The following is a 19,496-nucleotide window of genomic DNA, read 5'->3' as shown; positions in this document are numbered from 1 at the left end:
CCAGAGGATAAAATACCAGATAAAATGACTTGGTCTCTGGTGTCCCGGTGGTATTTAGAATTGATTTGCAGATGATCAGATCAAGGAACATCTCAGAAACCACATAAATATATATAATATAAACCTTCCAATCCTCTGAGGTGTGAAATGCGATCTCCAAATGAAACGTCCTGGAACGCGCCCCACCCTCTGTGCTGCAGCATCAGATTAGAAGGGTGGCTTTCCACTGAGGACAGCAGTCTACTGTAATACCGCCAGGCCCAAGACCATAGGCACGCAACACACTGCCTGTGTCCCAAATGGCACCCTACTCTCTATATAGTGGCCTACTTTTGATCAGAGGCCTATGGTCTAAAGTATAGGGAATATAAGTATATAGGGAATAGGGTGCCATTTGGGATGCAGGCCTCTGGAGGGCAGAGCAACGCAACAAAGGTTAAACTTTATTTTAAAAAAACTTAATTTTTTATTTTTAAGTAAGCTTTTTTATTTAATGAGGCAAGTCGGTTAAGAACAAATCATTATTTATATTGACAGCCTACACAGGCCAAACCCGGTCGACGCTGGGCCAATTGTGTACCGCCCTATGGGACTCCCAATCATGGCCGGTTGTGATACAGCCTGGAATCGAACCAGGGTCTGTAGTGATGCCTCTAGCACTGAGATGCAGTGCCTTAGACCGCCGCGCCACTCAGGAGCCCCTATATATCTGTCCTGTTTCACTGCTTGTACAAGTGGGTAACCTGTACGACTGTGCGATGCGATCAAAATATGTGTTTTGCATATCCCGAATCTCCCTCAGTCACCCTATGTGAGTGGGTTCACGGCCAGGGATCAGCCGTTAGTTAGTTAATGTTAGCATAGAGGTAGCTCTATAGGTAGTTAATGTTAGCATAGAGGGAGCTCTATAGGTAGTTAATGTTAGCATAGAGGGAGCTCTATAGGTAGTTAATGTTAGCATAGAGGTAGCTCTATAGGTAGTTAATGTTAGCATAGAGGTAGCTCTATAGGTAGTTAATGTTAGCATAGAGGGAGCTCTATAGGTAGTTAATGTTAGCATAGAGGTAGCTCTATAGGTAGTTAATGTCAGCATAGAGGTAGCTCTATAGGTAGTTAATGTCAGCATAGAGGTAGCTCTATAGTTAGTTAATGCTAGCATAGAGGTAGCTCTATAGGTAGTTAATGTTAGCATAGAGGTAGCTCTATAGGTAGTTAATGTTAGCATAGAGGTAGCTCTATAGGTAGTTAATGTTAGCATAGAGGTAGCTCTATAGTTAGTTAATGTTAGCATAGAGGTAGCTCTATAGTTAGTTAATGTTAGCATAGAGGTAGCTCTATAGGTAGTTAATGTTAGCATAGAGGTAGCTCTATAGGTAGTTAATGTTAGCATAGAGGTAGCTCTATAGGTAGTTAATGTTAGCATAGAGGTAGCTCTATAGGTAGTTAATGTTAGCATAGAGGTAGCTCTATAGTTAGTTAATGTTAGCATAGAGGTAGCTCTATAGGTAGTTAATGTTAGCATAGAGGTAGCTCTATAGTTAGTTAATGTTAGCATAGAGGTAGCACTTCCATGCTAGTGATAATCATCACGTTCTCTGCTGTTGCTGCTGGCTGTTTTGACACTTTTTAGAAGCCACATTACTGGTAGGTATAGCAAGTTCTTACAGACAGTGGACGTTCTCAGGGATGAAATGTGCCCCGCAGATTGACCAGGAGACACCCAATTCGCCCGCCTCATTTTCACAAATGATTTGTCCCGCTTTTTATACGTTTTTAATTCATCGTGTGACGCTGACCACAAAGCGTTGTGTGGGATTGTTTCTGAAGTTAGAGCTGATTTGGAGGACCTCAAACCCAATTTGTAGAACAACGTTACAATATTATAACAATGAATTTAAGAGTTTGTTATTTGGGAATGTTTTCTTGGAGTGCTCGAAGCTACTATTATATGTGTGTCTGGCATTAAGAAATAGTTGTTACAATGACTTTTAACACCAGAAGAAAGTCCCCCCCCTACTAACCCTCCAACACCACATCCAGATACACCTGGTCTCCCATCCAGGACCGACCAGGACCGACCCTGCTTAGCTTGTGACAAACCAGCAGTGGGATGCAGGGTGCTATGTTGCTTTATTAAATGTGCCGGGGGAAAAATACAGACAGAGGTGTTTGATCACAATCGTGTTATTATTGAAAATGTTTAAATAAAAACCTATTTATTTAGATTTTTTTTTTTTTTTTGCACATTTCAAAAGGATTTCCTTTTGTAATATAATTTTTTTGCTCCATACATTTGGGTTTACGTTTTGCTTTCAATATCATCATTTTTATTTTCAATACTAAGAATTTGGTTCTCGACTTCAGAAGTTTTGCTTGATCTTAATGGCACCAAAGTAACTCAATACGAGCTTCCTGCTAAGCAGCACATCACTGAGTCAACAACAGACACTCACGGTAACTCAATCTCACACACTTGGGGTTTCACACACAACACTGTGTGTTTTTTGTCAATTAGATTTTTGTTGTTGTTGTAAATTTCACTATGTGAACAAGTCTCAGAAGTTGATTGGTTGATGCCCAATGCAGGTACTAATTAGTGATGCATGTGACTTCCAGCCAATCCACAGGACACTGAGGATAAAAAAAAAAAAACATCTCTCTCCCTCCTCTACAGGTGTCCTGGGTGTTGGAGCAACGGGATCCGTCAAGCTCTAGTGATGACCTCACCGCGGTGCGGAACCACACCGACCAGATGCTGTGCCTCCTGGCCGAGGAGCGACCGGGGGAGTGTGAGGGACCCTCCGGGGCGGTAACGTCCGGTAACGTCCCCCCCATTGGCCCCATCCTGGACCTGGTGGTGTCTGAGAACGTCCTGGAGCGTGTGGTGCAGTGGCACCTGAGGCGCGGCCTGGATCCCGACAGCCAGGGGGCGCTACTCAAGCTGTTTGAGATGCTGATAGGCCAGTCTCAGCAGCCCTTGCTCCAACACAAGGCGGTGCTGCAACCTCTACTGGGTCTGCTGGGGGCCTGTGCTGAGCCCCAGCTGGGCTGCCCTCCCTCTCTGGAGAACAGCCTCGTGCTGCTGCTCAACCAGGTGGGTGGAACAGATTGGTTGATTGTTATTGGGGGAAAAGATGCTCTGAGCACAACTCAGAGGATAACACCTGAAAGCAATTCCACTTGTTTCCAACGTGGTCCCTGATAGAATACACAGAAGGCAGACAAAAGAAAATTAAAAACAGTGCAAAGGAAAATAAACATTGTGACTCAATGGAGGCGTGGCTGACATGAGGTGGTTGGAGGCGTGGGTGGCATGAGGTGGTTGGAGGCGTGGGTGGCATGAGATGGTTGGAGGCGTGGGTGGCATGAGATGGTTGGAGGCGTGGGTGGCATGAGGTGGTTGGAGGCGTGGGTGGCATGAGGTGGTTTGAGGCGTGGGTGGCATGAGGTGGTTGGAGGCGTGGGTGGCATGAAGTGGATGGAGGCGTGGGTGGCATGAGGTGGATGACATGAGATGGTTGGAGAGGTGGATGACATGAGATGGTTTGGAGGCGTGGGTGGCATGAAGTGGATGGAGGCGTGGGTGGCATGAGGTGGTTGGAGGCGTGGATGACATGAGATGGTTGGAGGCGTGGCTGACATGAGATGGTTGGAGGCGTGGGTGGCATGAGATGGTTGGAGGCGTGGGTGGCATGAGATGGTTGGAGGCGTGGCTGACATGAGATGGTTGGAGGCGTGGCTGACATGAGATGGTTGGAGGTGTGGCTGACATGAGATGGTTGGAGGCGTGGGTGACATGAGATGGTTGGAGGCGTGGCTGACATGAGATGGTTGGAGGCGTGGGGGGCATGAGATGGTTTGGAGGCGTGGGTGGCTAGAGATGGTTGGAGGCGTGGGTGGCATGAGATGGTTGGAGGCGTGGGTGGCATGAGATGGTTGGAGGCGTGGCTGACATGAGATGGTTTGGAGGCGTGGGTGGCTAGAGATGGTTGGAGGCGTGGGTGGCATGAGATGGTTGGAGGCGTGGGTGGCATGAGATGGTTGGAGGCGTGGGTGGCATGAGATGGTTGGAGGCGTGGGTGGCATGAGATGGTTGGAGGCGTGGGTGGCATGAGATGGTTGGAGGCGTGGGTGGCATGAGATGGTTGGAGGCGTGGGTGGCATGAGATGGTTGGAGGCGTGGGTGGCATGAGATGGTTGGAGGCGTGGGTGGCATGAGATGGTTGGAGGCGTGGGTGGCATGAGATGGTTGGAGGCGTGGCTGACATGAGATGGTTGGAGGCGTGGGGGGCATGAGATGGTTTGGAGGCGTGGGTGGCTAGAGATGGTTGGAGGCGTGGGTGGCATGAGATGGTTGGAGGCGTGGGTGGCATGAGATGGTTGGAGGCGTGGCTGACATGAGATGGTTTGGAGGCGTGGGTGGCTAGAGATGGTTGGAGGCGTGGGTGGCATGAGATGGTTGGAGGCGTGGGTGGCATGAGATGGTTGGAGGCGTGGGTGGCATGAGATGGTTGGAGGCGTGGGTGGCATGAGATGGTTGGAGGCGTGGGTGGCATGAGATGGTTGGAGGCGTGGTTGGCATGAGATGGTTGGAGGCGTGGGTGGCATGAGATGGTTGGAGGCGTGGGTGGCATGAGATGGTTGGAGGCGTGGGTGGCATGAGATGGTTGGAGGCGTGGATGGCATGAGATGGTTGGAGGCGTGGATGGCATGAGATGGTTGGAGGCGTGGGTGACATGAGATGGTTGGAGGCGTGGATGGCATGAGATGGTTGGAGGCGTGGATGGCATGAGATGGTTTGGAGGCGTGGGTGGCATGAGATGGTTGGGGGCGTGGCTGGCATGAGATGGTTTGGAGGCGTAGGTGGCATGAGGTGGGTGGCATGAGATGGTTTGGAGGTGTGGATGGCATGAGATGGATGACATGAGATGGTTGGAGGCGTGGGTGGCATGAGGTGGTTGGAGAAGTGGGTGGCATGAGGAGGTTGGAGGCGTGGATGGCATGAGATGGTTGGAGGCGTGGGTGGCATGATATGGTTGGAGGCGTGGGTGGCATGAGATGGTTGGAGGCGTGGGTGGCATGAGATGGTTGGAGGCGTGGATGACATGAGATGGTTGGAGAGGTGGATGACATGAGATGGTTGGAGGCGTGGGTGGCATGAGATGGTTGGAGGCGTGGATGGCATGAGATGGTTGGAGGCGTGGCTGGCATGAGATGGTTGGAGGCGTGGATGGCATGAGATGGTTGGAGGCGTGGCTGGCATGAGATGGTTGGAGGCGTGGATGACATGAGATGGTTGGAGGCGTGGCTGGCATGAGATGGTTGGAGGCGTGGCTGGCATGAGATGGTTGGAGGCGTGGATGGCATGAGATGGTTGGAGGCGTGGATGGCATGAGATGGTTGGAGGCGTGGATGGCATGAGATGGTTGGAGGCGTGGATGACATGAGATGGTTGGAGAGGTGGATGACATGAGATGGTTGGAGAGGTGGATGACATGAGATGGTTGGAGAGGTGGATGACATGAGATGGTTGGAGAGGTGGATGACATGAGATGGTTGGAGAGGTGGTTGACATGAGATGGTTGGAGGCGTGGGTGGCTAGAGATGGTTGGAGGCGTGGGTGGCTAGAGATGGTTGGAGGCGTGGGTGGCTAGAGATGGTTGGAGGCGTGGGTGGCTAGAGATGGTTGGAGGCGTGGGTGGCTAGAGATGGTTGGAGGCGTGGGTGGCTAGAGATGGTTGGAGGCGTGGGTGGCATGAGGTGGTTGGAGGCGTGGGTGGCATGAGGTGGTTGGAGGCGTGGATGACATGAGGTGGTTGGAGGCGTGGATGACATGAGATGGTTGGAGGCGTGGATGACATGAGATGGTTGGAGGCGTGGATGACATGAGATGGTTGGAGGCGTGGATGACATGAGATGGTTGGAGGCGTGGATGACATGAGATGGTTGGAGGCGTGGATGACATGAGATGGTTTGGAGGCGTGGGTGGCATGAGATGGTTGGGGGCGTGGATGGTTTGGAGGCGTGGATGGCATGAGATGGTTTGGAGGCGTGGGTGGCATGAGATGGTTGGAGGCGTGGTTGGTTGGAGGCGTGGGTGGCATGAGGTGGATGACATGAGATGGTTGGATGCGTGGGTGGCATGAGATGGTTGTAGACGTGGGTAACATGAGATGGTTGGAGGCGTGGATGACGAGATGGTTTGGAGGCGTGGATGGCATGAGATGGTTGGAGGAGTGGATGACATGAGATGGTTTGGAGGCGTGGATGGCATGAGATGGTTGGAGGAGTGGATGACATGAGATGGTTTGGAGGCGTGGGTGGCATGAGATGGTTGTAGACGTGGGTAGCATGAGATGGTTGGAGGCGTGGGTGACATGAGATGGTTGGAGGCGTGGGTGGCATGAGGTGGTTGCAGGCGTGGGTGGCTACTGTTGAGCTGTTAAACCTTTTGTAATTCATATAATGTTAGCCCTGTTCATTGTGTCACGTCGTTTTGTGTGTGTTTATGTTTCATGAAATGATAAAGATATTGTGATCTCAACATCACCAGATCTGTGTGTCGATGGCGCGGGCTCCTGCTGTGTTGGAGCTGTTGTTCAGGACGGCCCCGGTGCAACACGGTCCTACCAACCTGCTCATCTTCTCCCTGCTGGTTCCCTTCATCCACCGTGACGGAGCCATCGGACAGCAGGCCCGCGACGCCCTCCTCCTCGTCATGGCAACCTCCGCCAGCAACCAGGGAGTGGCACGCTACATTGCAGAGAACTCCTACTTCTGCCCGGTGAGGGATTTATTCAATGTATTTATATTTAACTTTTATTTAGGCAGTAGTCCCATTGAGACCAAGGTCTCTTTTTCAAGGGAGCCCTGCATTACAAGAGCTGAAAGCAATTACACGTGAAAAGTTAGACAAAAACTGAACTAATGGGGGTAAGGGTGGTATGGGACATGGCTCTTTCTGTTCTTTCGCTGTTGGTGTGAAGAATACCTTAGAAAATTGTAAAGTTCTGGATTATCCTGATTTCAGTGTGACAGGATTATCAGGAAAACCCAGAGGTAGAACAAATACGTTAACAGTGTGCTACATTAAACTAGGGATGCACGATCTATCGGTGAACATATCGGAATCGGCCGATATTAGCTAAAAATGCCAACGTCGGTATCGGCCCGATGTCTAGTTTAACGGCGATGTGGAAAAACCGGTGTCAAAGTTGACGTGCATACCTATGTAACGTAGGTAACATGACGTAATGAAGCCACGTAAAAAATTTGCGCTACACCTGCAACACAGCATTCCTAACCTAGCCCACAATGTCTGCTGTGTGGATCGAGCAGTCAACAAGTCCAGCAGTCATTTGAAAGAGTAAGAACATTTCAGCGAGACAACTCAAAGGTGAAATCCGCTAAAGCCAAGATAATGGAATTCATTGCCCTTGACAATCAACCGTTCTCTGTCGTGGGTGATGTTGGCTTTCGCCGACTGATTGATCACCGTTACACACTACCAAGTGCGCTATTTTTCAGATGTTGCCCTACCGGAGTTACACAGTAATAGCGTAACTGCTATTAGCTTCACGACATACATACTATGGAACGCCGTTTGGGTCTTTGCGTGTCAAAAAAGATACAGTAGCACTGTCAAAGATGTACAAAAAATTGTCTGCAAACACCGTCCACGACTACACTAACAAAGTGCTACATGTTTAAACCCATGATTCAGTATTTCCTCCACTAACTTTCTCACTGTGGGTTTGTGAACTGCTTGTATCTCACTAAGGATCTGGAACGACTGTCTGTTTCCCCTCTGGCGGACACATGTTGATCCCCCGGTGATGATGATGGTGTATCTAGTGTATTTAGACTTTGAAACCAATACCAGGTTTTAGTATCACAATACTCGGTACCGAAACGATACCATGACAAAAGAAGAAAGCTGCAAAAAAATAAAGCTTTTCAAGGATATATATATATATATATTTTATATATATATATAAAATTCAGGAATTTATTATTTTTAAAGGACCACATAGACATTTAGGAGCACAATGAAAGTTTGAGTTGTTTCAACGATGGTGATAATAAAGGACCAAAAGACCATGAATAAATGCTTTTGGAGTGTTCCATGCTCAATCAAGCACAATGTATACTCAAATATTTGAGTCACGTAGGTGAGTCAAAAAATTTCAGCTGGGCGGATGTGGTGGGGGGGGGGGGAGTAAGAGATCTTGCAAGGACAAAGTCACACTTCAGTAGACTTCTGGGTTCATTTGACCAACTTCTGTGCCTGTGTGCTTCTGGAAATGAGCCTTTCAGCACTTCACTCACAGTGCACTACTCCCCGGGCACTAATGTAGAGGAAAGAGATGAGTAGGGATGGTGCCAGGTTTCCTCCAGACGTGACGCTTGGCAATCAGGCCAAAGAGTTCAATCTTGGTTTCATCAGACCAGATAATCTTGTTTCTCATGGTCTGAGAGTCCTTTTAAGTGCCTTTTTTTTCAACTGCAAGTGGGCTGTCGTGCCTTTTAATGAGGAGTAGGTTCTGTCTGGCCACTCTACCATAAAGGCCTGATTGGTGCAATTCTGCAAGGCTCTCCTATCTCCACAGAGGAACTCTGGAACTCTGTCAGAGTGACCATCGGGTTCTTCATGACCAAGGCTCTCTTCCCCCAATTGTTGTGTTTGGACAGGCGGCCAGCTCTAGGAAGAGTCTTGGTGGTTCTAAACTTCTACCATTTTAAGAATGATGGAGGCCACTGTGTTCTTGGGGGGCCTTCAATGCTGCAGAATTGCTAAATGGCATAAGTATTATTATTTACATTTGACATTTTAGTAATTTACCTCTATGCTTATCCAGAGCGACTTACGTGAGTGGATACATTGTTTTGTACTGGTTCCCCGTGGGAATCGAACTGAGTCACACGGGACCATTATTATATTGTCTATACTACAGTCAGAGTAGCCTAATCCATGTTAAAGCAACACAGACATGTTTGTTGACCTGCTCCCTGCTGTTTCATTACAATATGTTTAGTCTACAAATGTTTATTGAAGTAACATTTGCACAATGAGCACTTGTCTGTCAAATACGTCCTTACAGTTGTTGGTTTGCTAGCTAGCGATTTTTTGGGGGGGTTTTGTTGCCATATTAGTATAGACAGGACATCGGTCAAAACAACAGACAGGTATCAATAACGAGCTGAAAACGATGAACCTCCGATTCCCCACTATGCAGCCTCTTTTCATTGCTGCTAGATATCTGACCGTCCAGAATCATAACAACACACACTGTCCAGCCACATCGACGTGCACATCTTTTTCGTCACATTGACAGCCAACCCATCTATAATTTAATGGACATATTTTGTTAGGTTTGATACATTTTTCATTAGGACAAATCAAGTCTGACATGTTTAAAGTGGGAATGAACAACTTTTAGAAGCCCTTTTTAAACCTCGAATAAACTACAAGTCTGCATTTCCTGCTGTACAGGAAAATACTCATCAACAAAAGTGATGAAACGTAGATGTAGGATCTTCATTTCATCTCATTGTTTGGATTAGATTAAAGGGTAGGAAAGTACATAGTTATGTTGTTGTGTTATTACACACACATATATTCTACACTACTATTTCTCTATTCTGCTACTGAGTTTGCGTGCTAGCTCAAGCTGGCTAACGTTAGCCACTAGCCATGCTAGCATGCAATTACATTCCAGACCAAGTGTTAGCGGTGATGAGCTACAATCCACCAATCACAGGAAGTGTGATGTAAACAAGAAGCAGATGGGGCACATGCTGCACCATGTGTTCTAGCAGGTCTCCAGTATTTGGGCTCAAGCTTGCCGACCCATAACCGTAGTGGTTGGCTAGGCTGGCTAGCGAATGGTTAGTTGGCTAAATAGATAGTGTTAGCTGGCTGGCTAGCTTGCTGGGAAAGATAATTGCATATAGCAAAAGTTATTTGATAACTGGTTAGATGTCATTATGCATTTCCAAAACGTTGGAACGCTAGGTGTTGATAGCAATTGGCTGACGCTGGTAGGGCTAACGTCAGCAGGCCGGTATAGGCCTAACGTCAGCAGGCTAGCAACCTTGCAAATTGACTTGTAACAAATTAATTCATAAAGTCTTTGCTTTTAAGTTGGCTGAAAAAATGTATTGAAACCAGTATCACGATACCAGAATTTTGTCTTCGTACCGATACCAGGTTTAGTCTCACGATACATCGATACCATCACGATACTTGATACCAAAACGATACCACGGCAAGAAAATAAGGCGTAATTGCCAGTCACAGAATGGCACTTGGTCTTTCGAGTTCAATATAATTTCACTTTAAATGTTCGATTTTTGAACGGATTAATTTAATGAATCAATTATAACGTCATACAATCAATTTGACTTAGTTTTTTTACCTGTCTAACTACATAACATAATGGAAATCATGTATTTAAATGGTACATCTCTGTTGATAAACTGGGTAAATTCAAGATGTAGCCTAGGCCTATTCACAATACAGGTGAGTGAATATTCCATTGGAGTGTGTACGTGCATTGATTTTATTGAACTTGTTTTGGCAAATGTTTTTCATCGGAGGCTACAGATGGAAAAACAATTAGTTTAACTTCCATTTGGGACATATTTTATTGTACTGATCAACATTTAAGACCCATGATGTCATTCACACACAGTCAGTGAGGCTAGAGCAAAGATGATCTTGACTGGGAGAGACGTGAGGCGGGGGAGACGAAGTCAATTTTTTTTAAATATTTTTTTTGTGACAATCTGCTTTAATCAGCAATATTTTGTTACTGTATCTCAAACAAGGTACTTGGGTAGTGAATTGATGTTGGTTTCAGCTGTAAGCTAGTAAGGAAAGTTGGCCTACAAACCTTGAAGGTCATGTTTTTTATTTTCTTGATTTGTAGTGTTCTAGCCTGTACTGGACATTGTTTTGGGAACAGTAAATAACCGTTTCAACATCTCTACATGCCGTGGTGCATTATTCAGTGGTTCCTCGTGGCAAGCTAGAGATGAGTGAGTGGAGCAGGCACGGTGATCTCGCGCGTCAGATTTGCTCCTCTCTCAATCAGTAGACAACGTGAAAACAGAAGTACTTTTTAAAGTAACTAAAATTCTAGTACCGAAATGTTTTCCCATGTTCTAGTATCGAAAAAAGTACCGAAGTTTGGGTTTACCGTGCAACGTTACTCATGAGTGCAAGCGATTTTTGGTTTAAATTTGAAGTTTTGTTGGAGTTTACGTTATAGGTACACTTCACTTCCTGGAAAAATATTTTAGGACATGACTTTGGAATTCTGATTAGTTTAATGTAATGACTCCAATTAATAGAGAAAGAAGGTCACTTTGCATTGGGACGTTTGATGCCTATTCACTTGTCTGGCTTACTGGTGAGCCAACCCTAACCAGTCATTACACGTAAGCTGAACATCTGTTCAGCTTACTGTGTAATGACTGGTTAGGGTTGGCTCTGTAATGACTGGTTAGGGTTGGCTCTGTAATGACTGGTTAGGGGTGGCTCTGTAATGACTGGTTAGGGGTGGCTCTGTAATGACGGGTTAGGGTTGGCTCTGTAATGACTGGTTAGGGTTGGCTCTGTAATGACTGGTTAGGGGTGGCTCTGTAATGACTGGTTAGGGTTGGCTCTGTAATGACTGGTTAGGGCTGGCTCTGTAATGACTGGTTAGGGCTGGCTCTGTAATGACGGGTTAGGGTTGGCTCTGTAATGACTGGTTAGGGTTGGCTCTGTAATGACTGGTTAGGGCTGGCTCTGTAATGACTGGTTAGGGGTGGCTCTGTAATGACTGGTTAGGGGTGGCTCTGTAATGACTGGTTAGGGTTGGCTCTGTAATGACTGGTTAGGGGTGGCTCTGTAATGACGGGTTAGGGTTGGCTCTGTAATGACTGGTTAGGGTTGGCTCTGTAATGACGGGTTAGGGCTGGCTCTGTAATGACTGGTTAGGGCTGGCTCTGTAATGACTGGTTTAGTGTTGGCTCTGTAATGACTGGTTAGGGTTGGCTCTGTAATGACTGGTTAGGGTTGGCTCTGTAATGACTGGTTAGGGTTGGCTCTGTTATGACTGGTTAGGGTTGGCTCTGTAATGACTGGTTAGGGTTGGCTCTGTAATGACTGGTTAGGGTTGGCTCTGTAATGACTGGTTAGGGTTGGCTCTGTAATGACTGGTTAGGGTTGGCTCTGTAATGACTGGTTAGGGTGGCTCTGTAATGACTGGTTAGGGTTCTACATGCCGTGGTGCATTATTCAGTGGTTCCTCGTGGCAAGCTAGAGATGAGTGAGTGGAGCAGGCACGGTGATCTCGCGCGTCAGATTTGCTCCTCTCTCAATCAGTAGACAACGTGAAAACAGAAGTACTTTTTAAAGTAACTAAAATTCTAGTACCGAAATGTTTTCCCATGTTCTAGTATCGAAAAAAGTACCGAAGTTTGGGTTTACCGTGCAACGTTACTCATGAGTGCAAGCGATTTTTGGTTTAAATTTGAAGTTTTGTTGGAGTTTACGTTATAGGTACACTTCACTTCCTGGAAAAATATTTTAGGACATGACTTTGGAATTCTGATTAGTTTAATGTAATGACTCCAATTAATAGAGAAAGAAGGTCACTTTGCATTGGGACGTTTGATGCCTATTCACTTGTCTGGCTTACTGGTGAGCCAACCCTAACCAGTCATTACACGTAAGCTGAACATCTGTTCAGCTTACTGTGTAATGACTGGTTAGGGTTGGCTCTGTAATGACTGGTTAGGGTTGGCTCTGTAATGACTGGTTAGGGGTGGCTCTGTAATGACTGGTTAGGGGTGGCTCTGTAATGACGGGTTAGGGTTGGCTCTGTAATGACTGGTTAGGGTTGGCTCTGTAATGACTGGTTAGGGGTGGCTCTGTAATGACTGGTTAGGGTTGGCTCTGTAATGACTGGTTAGGGCTGGCTCTGTAATGACTGGTTAGGGCTGGCTCTGTAATGACGGGTTAGGGTTGGCTCTGTAATGACTGGTTAGGGTTGGCTCTGTAATGACTGGTTAGGGCTGGCTCTGTAATGACTGGTTAGGGGTGGCTCTGTAATGACTGGTTAGGGGTGGCTCTGTAATGACTGGTTAGGGTTGGCTCTGTAATGACTGGTTAGGGGTGGCTCTGTAATGACGGGTTAGGGTTGGCTCTGTAATGACTGGTTAGGGTTGGCTCTGTAATGACGGGTTAGGGTTGGCTCTGTAATGACGGGTTAGGGCTGGCTCTGTAATGACTGGTTAGGGCTGGCTCTGTAATGACTGGTTTAGTGTTGGCTCTGTAATGACTGGTTAGGGTTGGCTCTGTAATGACTGGTTAGGGTTGGCTCTGTAATGACTGGTTAGGGTTGGCTCTGTTATGACTGGTTAGGGTTGGCTCTGTAATGACTGGTTAGGGTTGGCTCTGTAATGACTGGTTAGGGTTGGCTCTGTAATGACTGGTTAGGGTTGGCTCTGTAATGACTGGTTAGGGTTGGCTCTGTAATGACTGGTTAGGGTGGCTCTGTAATGACTGGTTAGGGTTGGCTCTAATGACTGGTTAGGGTTGGCTCTGTAATGACTGGTTAGGGTTGGCTCTGTAATGACTGGTTAGGGTTGGCTCTGTAATGACTGGTTTAGTGTTGGCTCTGTAATGACTGGTTAGGGTTGGCTCTGTAATGACTGGTTAGGGTTGGCTCTGTAATGACTGGTTAGGGTTGGCTCTGTTATGACTGGTTAGGGTTGGCTCTGTAATGACTGGTTAGGGTTGGCTCTGTAATGACTGGTTAGGGTTGGCTCTGTAATGACTGGTTAGGGTGGCTCTGTAATGACTGGTTAGGGTTGGCTCTAATGACTGGTTAGGGTTGGCTCTGTAATGACTGGTTAGGGTTGGCTCTGTAATGACTGGTTAGGGTTGGCTCTGTAATGACTGGTTAGGGTTGGCTCTGTAATGACTGGTTAGGGATGGCTCTGTAATGACTGGTTGTGTGGTTGTCTGTTTGCTGTGTGTAATGCCGCCGGTCTGTTTGCTGTGTGTAATGCCGCCGGTCTGTTTGCTGTGTGTAATGCCGTCTGTCTGTTTGCTGTGTGTAATGCCGCCTGTCTGTTTGCTATGTGTGGTTGTCTGTTTGCTGTGTGTAATGCCGCCTGTCTGTTTGCTGTGTGTAATGCCGTCTGTCTGTTTGCTGTGTGTAATGCCGTCTGTCTGTTTGCTGTGTGTAATGCCGCCTGTCTGTTTGCTGTGTGTAATGCCGCCTGTCTGTTTGCTGTGTGTAATGCCACCTCTCTGTTTGCTGTGTGTAATGCCGTCTGTCTGTTTGCTGTGTGTAATGCCGCCTGTCTGTTTGCTGTGTGTAATGCCGCCTCTCTGTTTGCTGTGTGTAATGCCGCCTCTCTGTTTGCTGTGTGTAATGCCGGCTGTCTGTCTTTGCAGTATGTGGTTGGCTCTCCTACTTCCCTGTAACCCTTCTCTTGTCCTCTCCTGTACTGTGTTGTGTACTCCACTATGATGAAATCATGTATGAGCTTCAGTCTGATCTCCTTAACAGAGAGGATCAACAGTTGTAGTTGTAGACCAACGGGGGGAGACTTTTTAATACAGTCCTCTTTGACACCTACATTTGTCTTCCTGTTCATGAATCAACTCAAACAAGACTGACTGCGGTCCAAACACTTAAAATAATTTCCAAAAGATAACCAAACAGAAACATATTTACTTTTTAACGAGACGTGTTTGTGCATTAGTGGTACAATTTGTAACTTATTTGCATTCGTATTTTACTTACACTTGTATGTTGACTTCTCCATTGATGTTGTTTTTAAGTTTTCATTGACTTTTCTTAGCGGATTTACAATCGTGGTGAATTGAATTATGGGAAGTTTCAGGCCCGGAGTGAACATTATTATACACTTGCAAAGCCCACTAAAAACGAAGGCTGAGGGGCTTACTGTTGCACACTTCCCTTGCTTGGCTAATCATTTGGACCACCCACCAAGATGGCGACAGGGATTCCCCCAAGGGCATAAGGCGAGGGTAAGTGGACGAGGGTGTGTCCTTTAAGTGTTTGGACCGCAGCCCCTAGTAGTCACCAAAGTTCCAGACCATATTTTTAAAGACACATGCACACATTATTTAAGCAACATGACATATTTTTTTCCTGCTATTAAATTAGATTACTTTCTTATTGAAAAATCTACATTTTTCTCTGTGTTTAGATTTTTTTTAGAATTTGATTTCTCCCAAAGCCCAGTTCATTCATCGTGGTCTAATATTTAGATGGACGGAGGTGTGTCTTTTGAAGTGTTTGGGGACCGCAGCCTCTGATTCTTTGCTCTCTCCTCTCCTGTGTAAAATGCTGTTTCTCTCTCCCCTGCCACGTTACTGTCAACCCCAGCTATATAGCCTAGTTTGCAACGACAAAGTTAAACAAAGTACTTTTGTCTTTGCTGTTTGTCTGAGACCTTCCCATGGTGTGCGGTTAGTTTACCCAGGTTGCATTTCAGACTTAACCACCAGTCAGGCTCTTGCGTAACACCCACATCCGGCGCCGACAGAGATCGCCGCCTTGCTTCGCGTTCTTAGCACAAGCATTTCGCTACACTCGCATTAACATCTGCTAACCATGTGTATGTGACCAATAAAATTTGATTTGACAAGGTAAGTGAGGTGAAGTAGACAGACAAATCCATTGGCTTCCTGTACTCGCCTCTTCCATTGGCTTCCTGTACTCACCTCTCCCATTGGCTTCCTGTACTCGCCTCTTCCATTGGCTTCTTCCTGTATTCGCCTCGTCCATTAGCTTCCTGTACTCACCTCTTCCATTGGCTTCCTGTACTCGCCTCTTCCATTGGCTTCCTGTACTCGCCTCTTCCATTGGCTTCCTGTACTCGCCTCTTCCATTGGCTTCCTGTACTCGCCTCTTCCATTGGCTTCCTGTACTCGCCTCTTCCATTGGCTTCCTGTACTCGCCTCGTCCATTGGCTTCCTGTACTCGCCTCGTCCATTGGCTTCCTGTACTCGCCTCGTCCATTGGCTTCCTGTACTCGCCTCGTCCATTGGCTTCCTGTACTCGCCTCGTCCATTGGCTTCCTGTACTCGCCTCGTCCATTGGCTTCCTGTACTCGCCTCGTCCATTGGCTTCCTGTACTCGCCTCGTCCATTGGCTTCCTGTACTCGCCTCGTCCATTGGCTTCCTGTACTCGCCTTTTTGATTGAACTTGTCTGTCTGTCCGACGCTCCAATGCTCGACGAGTCCAAATCAACAGCAACTACCAGGGAGAAGTTTCCTTTCTGTTACTGAATAGTTTTTTATTTATTATATTTAACCTGTATTTAAACTCGGCAAGGCAGTTAAGAACAAATTCTTATTTACAATGACGGCCTACACCTCTGACCCTGGAGAAGTCTCCTGCTGTCTGCCAGTCCCCTGCTGTCTGCCAGTCCCCTGCTGTCTGCCAGTCCCCTGCTGTCTGCCAGTCCCCTGCTGTCTGCCAGTCCCCTGCTGTCTGCCAGTCCCCTGCTGTCTGCCAGTCCCCTGCTGTCTGCCAGTCTCCTGCTGTCTGCCAGTCTCCTGCTGCAATTGTATCCAGTGACAGGCCAGTCCAGGCTGTGTTGTTGGTGTAACAGACTGAAAGCTCTGAGAGAGAGAGAGAGAGAGGTCTGGCCACATGGCCTGCTGTGCTGTGACCTGGCTGCTCTCTCAGATGTGGCTTTGCTCTGGGCAGCAGATCTGTGCTGTACGGACGCTGTGCTCTGCCTCTTGGCGGTCCTCCCCAAATCTGTGCCAATGAACTCATGGATGAGCTTGCATAAGAGGGAGAGGTTGTGCGTGTGTAAGTGTGGGATCGTGATCCCTTACCCCAGAACAGCTCCAGCTGAGATCATAACCCCAGAACAGCTCCAGCTGAGATCATAACCCCAGAACAGGCCAGCTGAGATCATAACCCCAGAACAGGCCAGCTGAGATCATAACCCCAGAACAGCTCCAGCTGAGATCATAACCCCAGAACAGCTCCAGCTGAGATCATAACCCCAGAACAGCTCCAGCTGAGATCATAACCCCAGAACAGGCCAGCTGAGATCATAACCCCAGAACAGGCCAGCTGAGATCATAACCCCAGAACAGGCCAGCTGAGATCATAACCCCAGAACAGCTCCAGCTGAGATCATAACCCCAGAACAGCTCCAGCTGAGATCATAACCCCAGAACAGCTCCAGCTGAGATCATAACCCCAGAACAGCTCCAGCTGAGATCATAACCCCAGAACAGCTCCAGCTGAGATCATAACCCCAGAACAGCTCTAGCTGAGATCATAACCCCAGAACAGCTCTAGCTGAGATCATAACCCCAGAACAGCTCTAGCTGAGATCATAACCCCAGAACAGCTCTAGCTGAGATCATAACCCCAGAACAGCTCCAGCTGAGATCATAACCCCAGAACAGCTCCAGCTGAGATCATAACCCCAGAACAGCTCCAGCTGAGATCATAACCCCAGAACAGCTCCAGCTGAGATCATAACCCCAGAACAGCTCCAGCTGAGATCATAACCCCAGAACAGCTCCAGCTGAGATCATAACCCCAGAACAGCTCCAGCTGAGATCATAACCCCAGAACAGCTCCAGCTGAGATCATAACCCCAGAACAGCTCCAGCTGAGATCATAACCCCAGAACAGCTCCAGCTGAGATCATAACCCCAGAACAGCTCCAGCTGAGATCATAACCCCAGAACAGCTCCAGCTGAGATCATAACCCCAGAACAGCTCCAGCTGAGATCATAACCCCAGAACAGCTCCAGCTGAGATCATAACCCCAGAACAGCTCCAGCTCAGATCATAACCCCAGAACAGCTCCAGCTCAGATCATAACCCCAGAACAGCTCCAGCTGAGATCATAACCCCAGAACAGCTCCAGCTGAGATCATAACCCCAGAACAGCTCTAGCTGAGATCATAACCCCAGAACAGCTCTAGCTGAGATCATAACCCCAGAACAGCTCTAGCTGAGATCATAACCCCAGAACAGCTCTAGCTGAGATCATAACCCCAGAACAGCTCAAGCTGAGATCATAACCCCAGAACAGCTCAAGCTGAGATCATAACCCCAGAACAGCTCAAGCTGAGATCATAACCCCAGAACAGCTCTAGCTGAGATCATAACCCCAGAACAGCTCTAGCTGAGATCATAACCCCAGAACAGCTCCAGCTGAGATCATAACCCCAGAACAGCTCAAGCTGAGATCATAACCCCAGAACAGGCCAGCTCCAGCTGGAGTAATGAGGGTGCAGATGTCAGGCTATAAATGCCAGGGGTTTATCTCCCACTACAGATCCGAGTGCAGCACTGTGCATCAACTAAACTCAGCCAAAAAAGAAACGTCCTCTCACTGTCAACTCTGTTTATTATCAGCAAACTGAACATGTGTAAATATTTGTATGAACATAAGATTCAACAACTGAGACATAAACTGAACAAGTTCCACAGACATATGACTAACAGAAATGGAGTAATGTGTCCCTGAACAAAGGGAGGGTCAAAATCAAAAGTTACAGTTAGCATCTGGTGTGGCCACCAGCCTCATTAAGTACTGCAGTGCATCTCCTCCTCATGGACTGCACCAGATTTGCCAGTTCTTGCTGTGAGATGTTACATTTACATTTAAGTCATTTAGCAGACGCTCTTATCCAGAGCGACTTACAAATTGTTGCATTCACCTTATGATATCCAGTGGAACAACCACTTTACAATAGTGCATCTAACTCTTTTAAGGGGGGGGGGGTGTTCAGAAGGATTACTTTATCCTATCCTAGGTATTCCTTAAAGAGGTGGGGTTTCAGGTGTCTCCGGAAGGTGGTGATTGACTCCGCTGACCTGGCGTCGTGAGGGAGTTTGTTCCACCATTGGGGTGCCAGAGCAGCGAACAGTTTTGACTGGGCTGAGCGGGAACTGTACTTCCTCAGAGGTAGGGAGGCGAGCAGGCCAGAGGTGGATGAACGCAGTGCCCTTGTTTGGGTGTAGGGCCTGATCAGAGCCTGAAGGTACGGAGGTGCCGTTCCCCTCACAGCTCCGTAGGCAAGCACCATGGTCTTGTAGCGGATGCGAGCTTCAACTGGAAGCCAGTGGAGAGAGCGGAGGAGCGGGGTGACGTGAGAGAACTTGGGAAGGTTGAACACCAGACGGGCTGCGGCGTTCTGGATGAGTTGTAGGGGTTTAATGGCACAGGCAGGGAGCCCAGCCAACAGCGAGTTGCAGTAATCCAGACGGGAGATGACAAGTGCCTGGATTAGGACCTGCGCCGCTTCCTGTGTGAGGCAGGGTCGTACTCTGCGAATGTTGTAGAGCATGAACCTACAGGAACGGGTCACCGCCTTGATGTTAGTTGAGAACGACAGGGTGTTGTCCAGGATCACACCAAGGTTCTTAGCACTCTGGGAGGAGGACACAATGGAGTTGTCAACCGTGATGGCGAGATCATG

At 47.6% G+C, this 19,496-nt stretch overlaps 1 protein-coding gene across 2 annotated transcripts in view; it reads left to right on the top strand.

The window, feature by feature from the left end:
* The window catches only part of LOC139538947 (FHF complex subunit HOOK-interacting protein 1B-like), a 76,084-nt gene that overhangs the window by 28,207 nt on the left and 28,381 nt on the right, over positions 1-19,496 (top strand). For both annotated transcript variants that reach the window (XR_011667833.1, XM_071341536.1), the window contains exons 4-5: positions 2,675-3,094; positions 6,554-6,784. Coding sequence is in view for 1 of the 2 variants with exons in the window: in XM_071341536.1 (XP_071197637.1) it covers positions 2,675-3,094; positions 6,554-6,784 (651 nt within the window). In the remaining variant the exon portion in view is untranslated. The remainder of the gene's footprint in view (positions 1-2,674; positions 3,095-6,553; positions 6,785-19,496) is intronic.

This window comes from Salvelinus alpinus, chromosome 14 (genome assembly GCF_045679555.1).
Source record: "Salvelinus alpinus chromosome 14, SLU_Salpinus.1, whole genome shotgun sequence".
NCBI lineage: Eukaryota > Metazoa > Chordata > Actinopteri > Salmoniformes > Salmonidae > Salvelinus > Salvelinus alpinus.
This window is presented reverse-complemented; position numbering and strand designations above follow the sequence as displayed.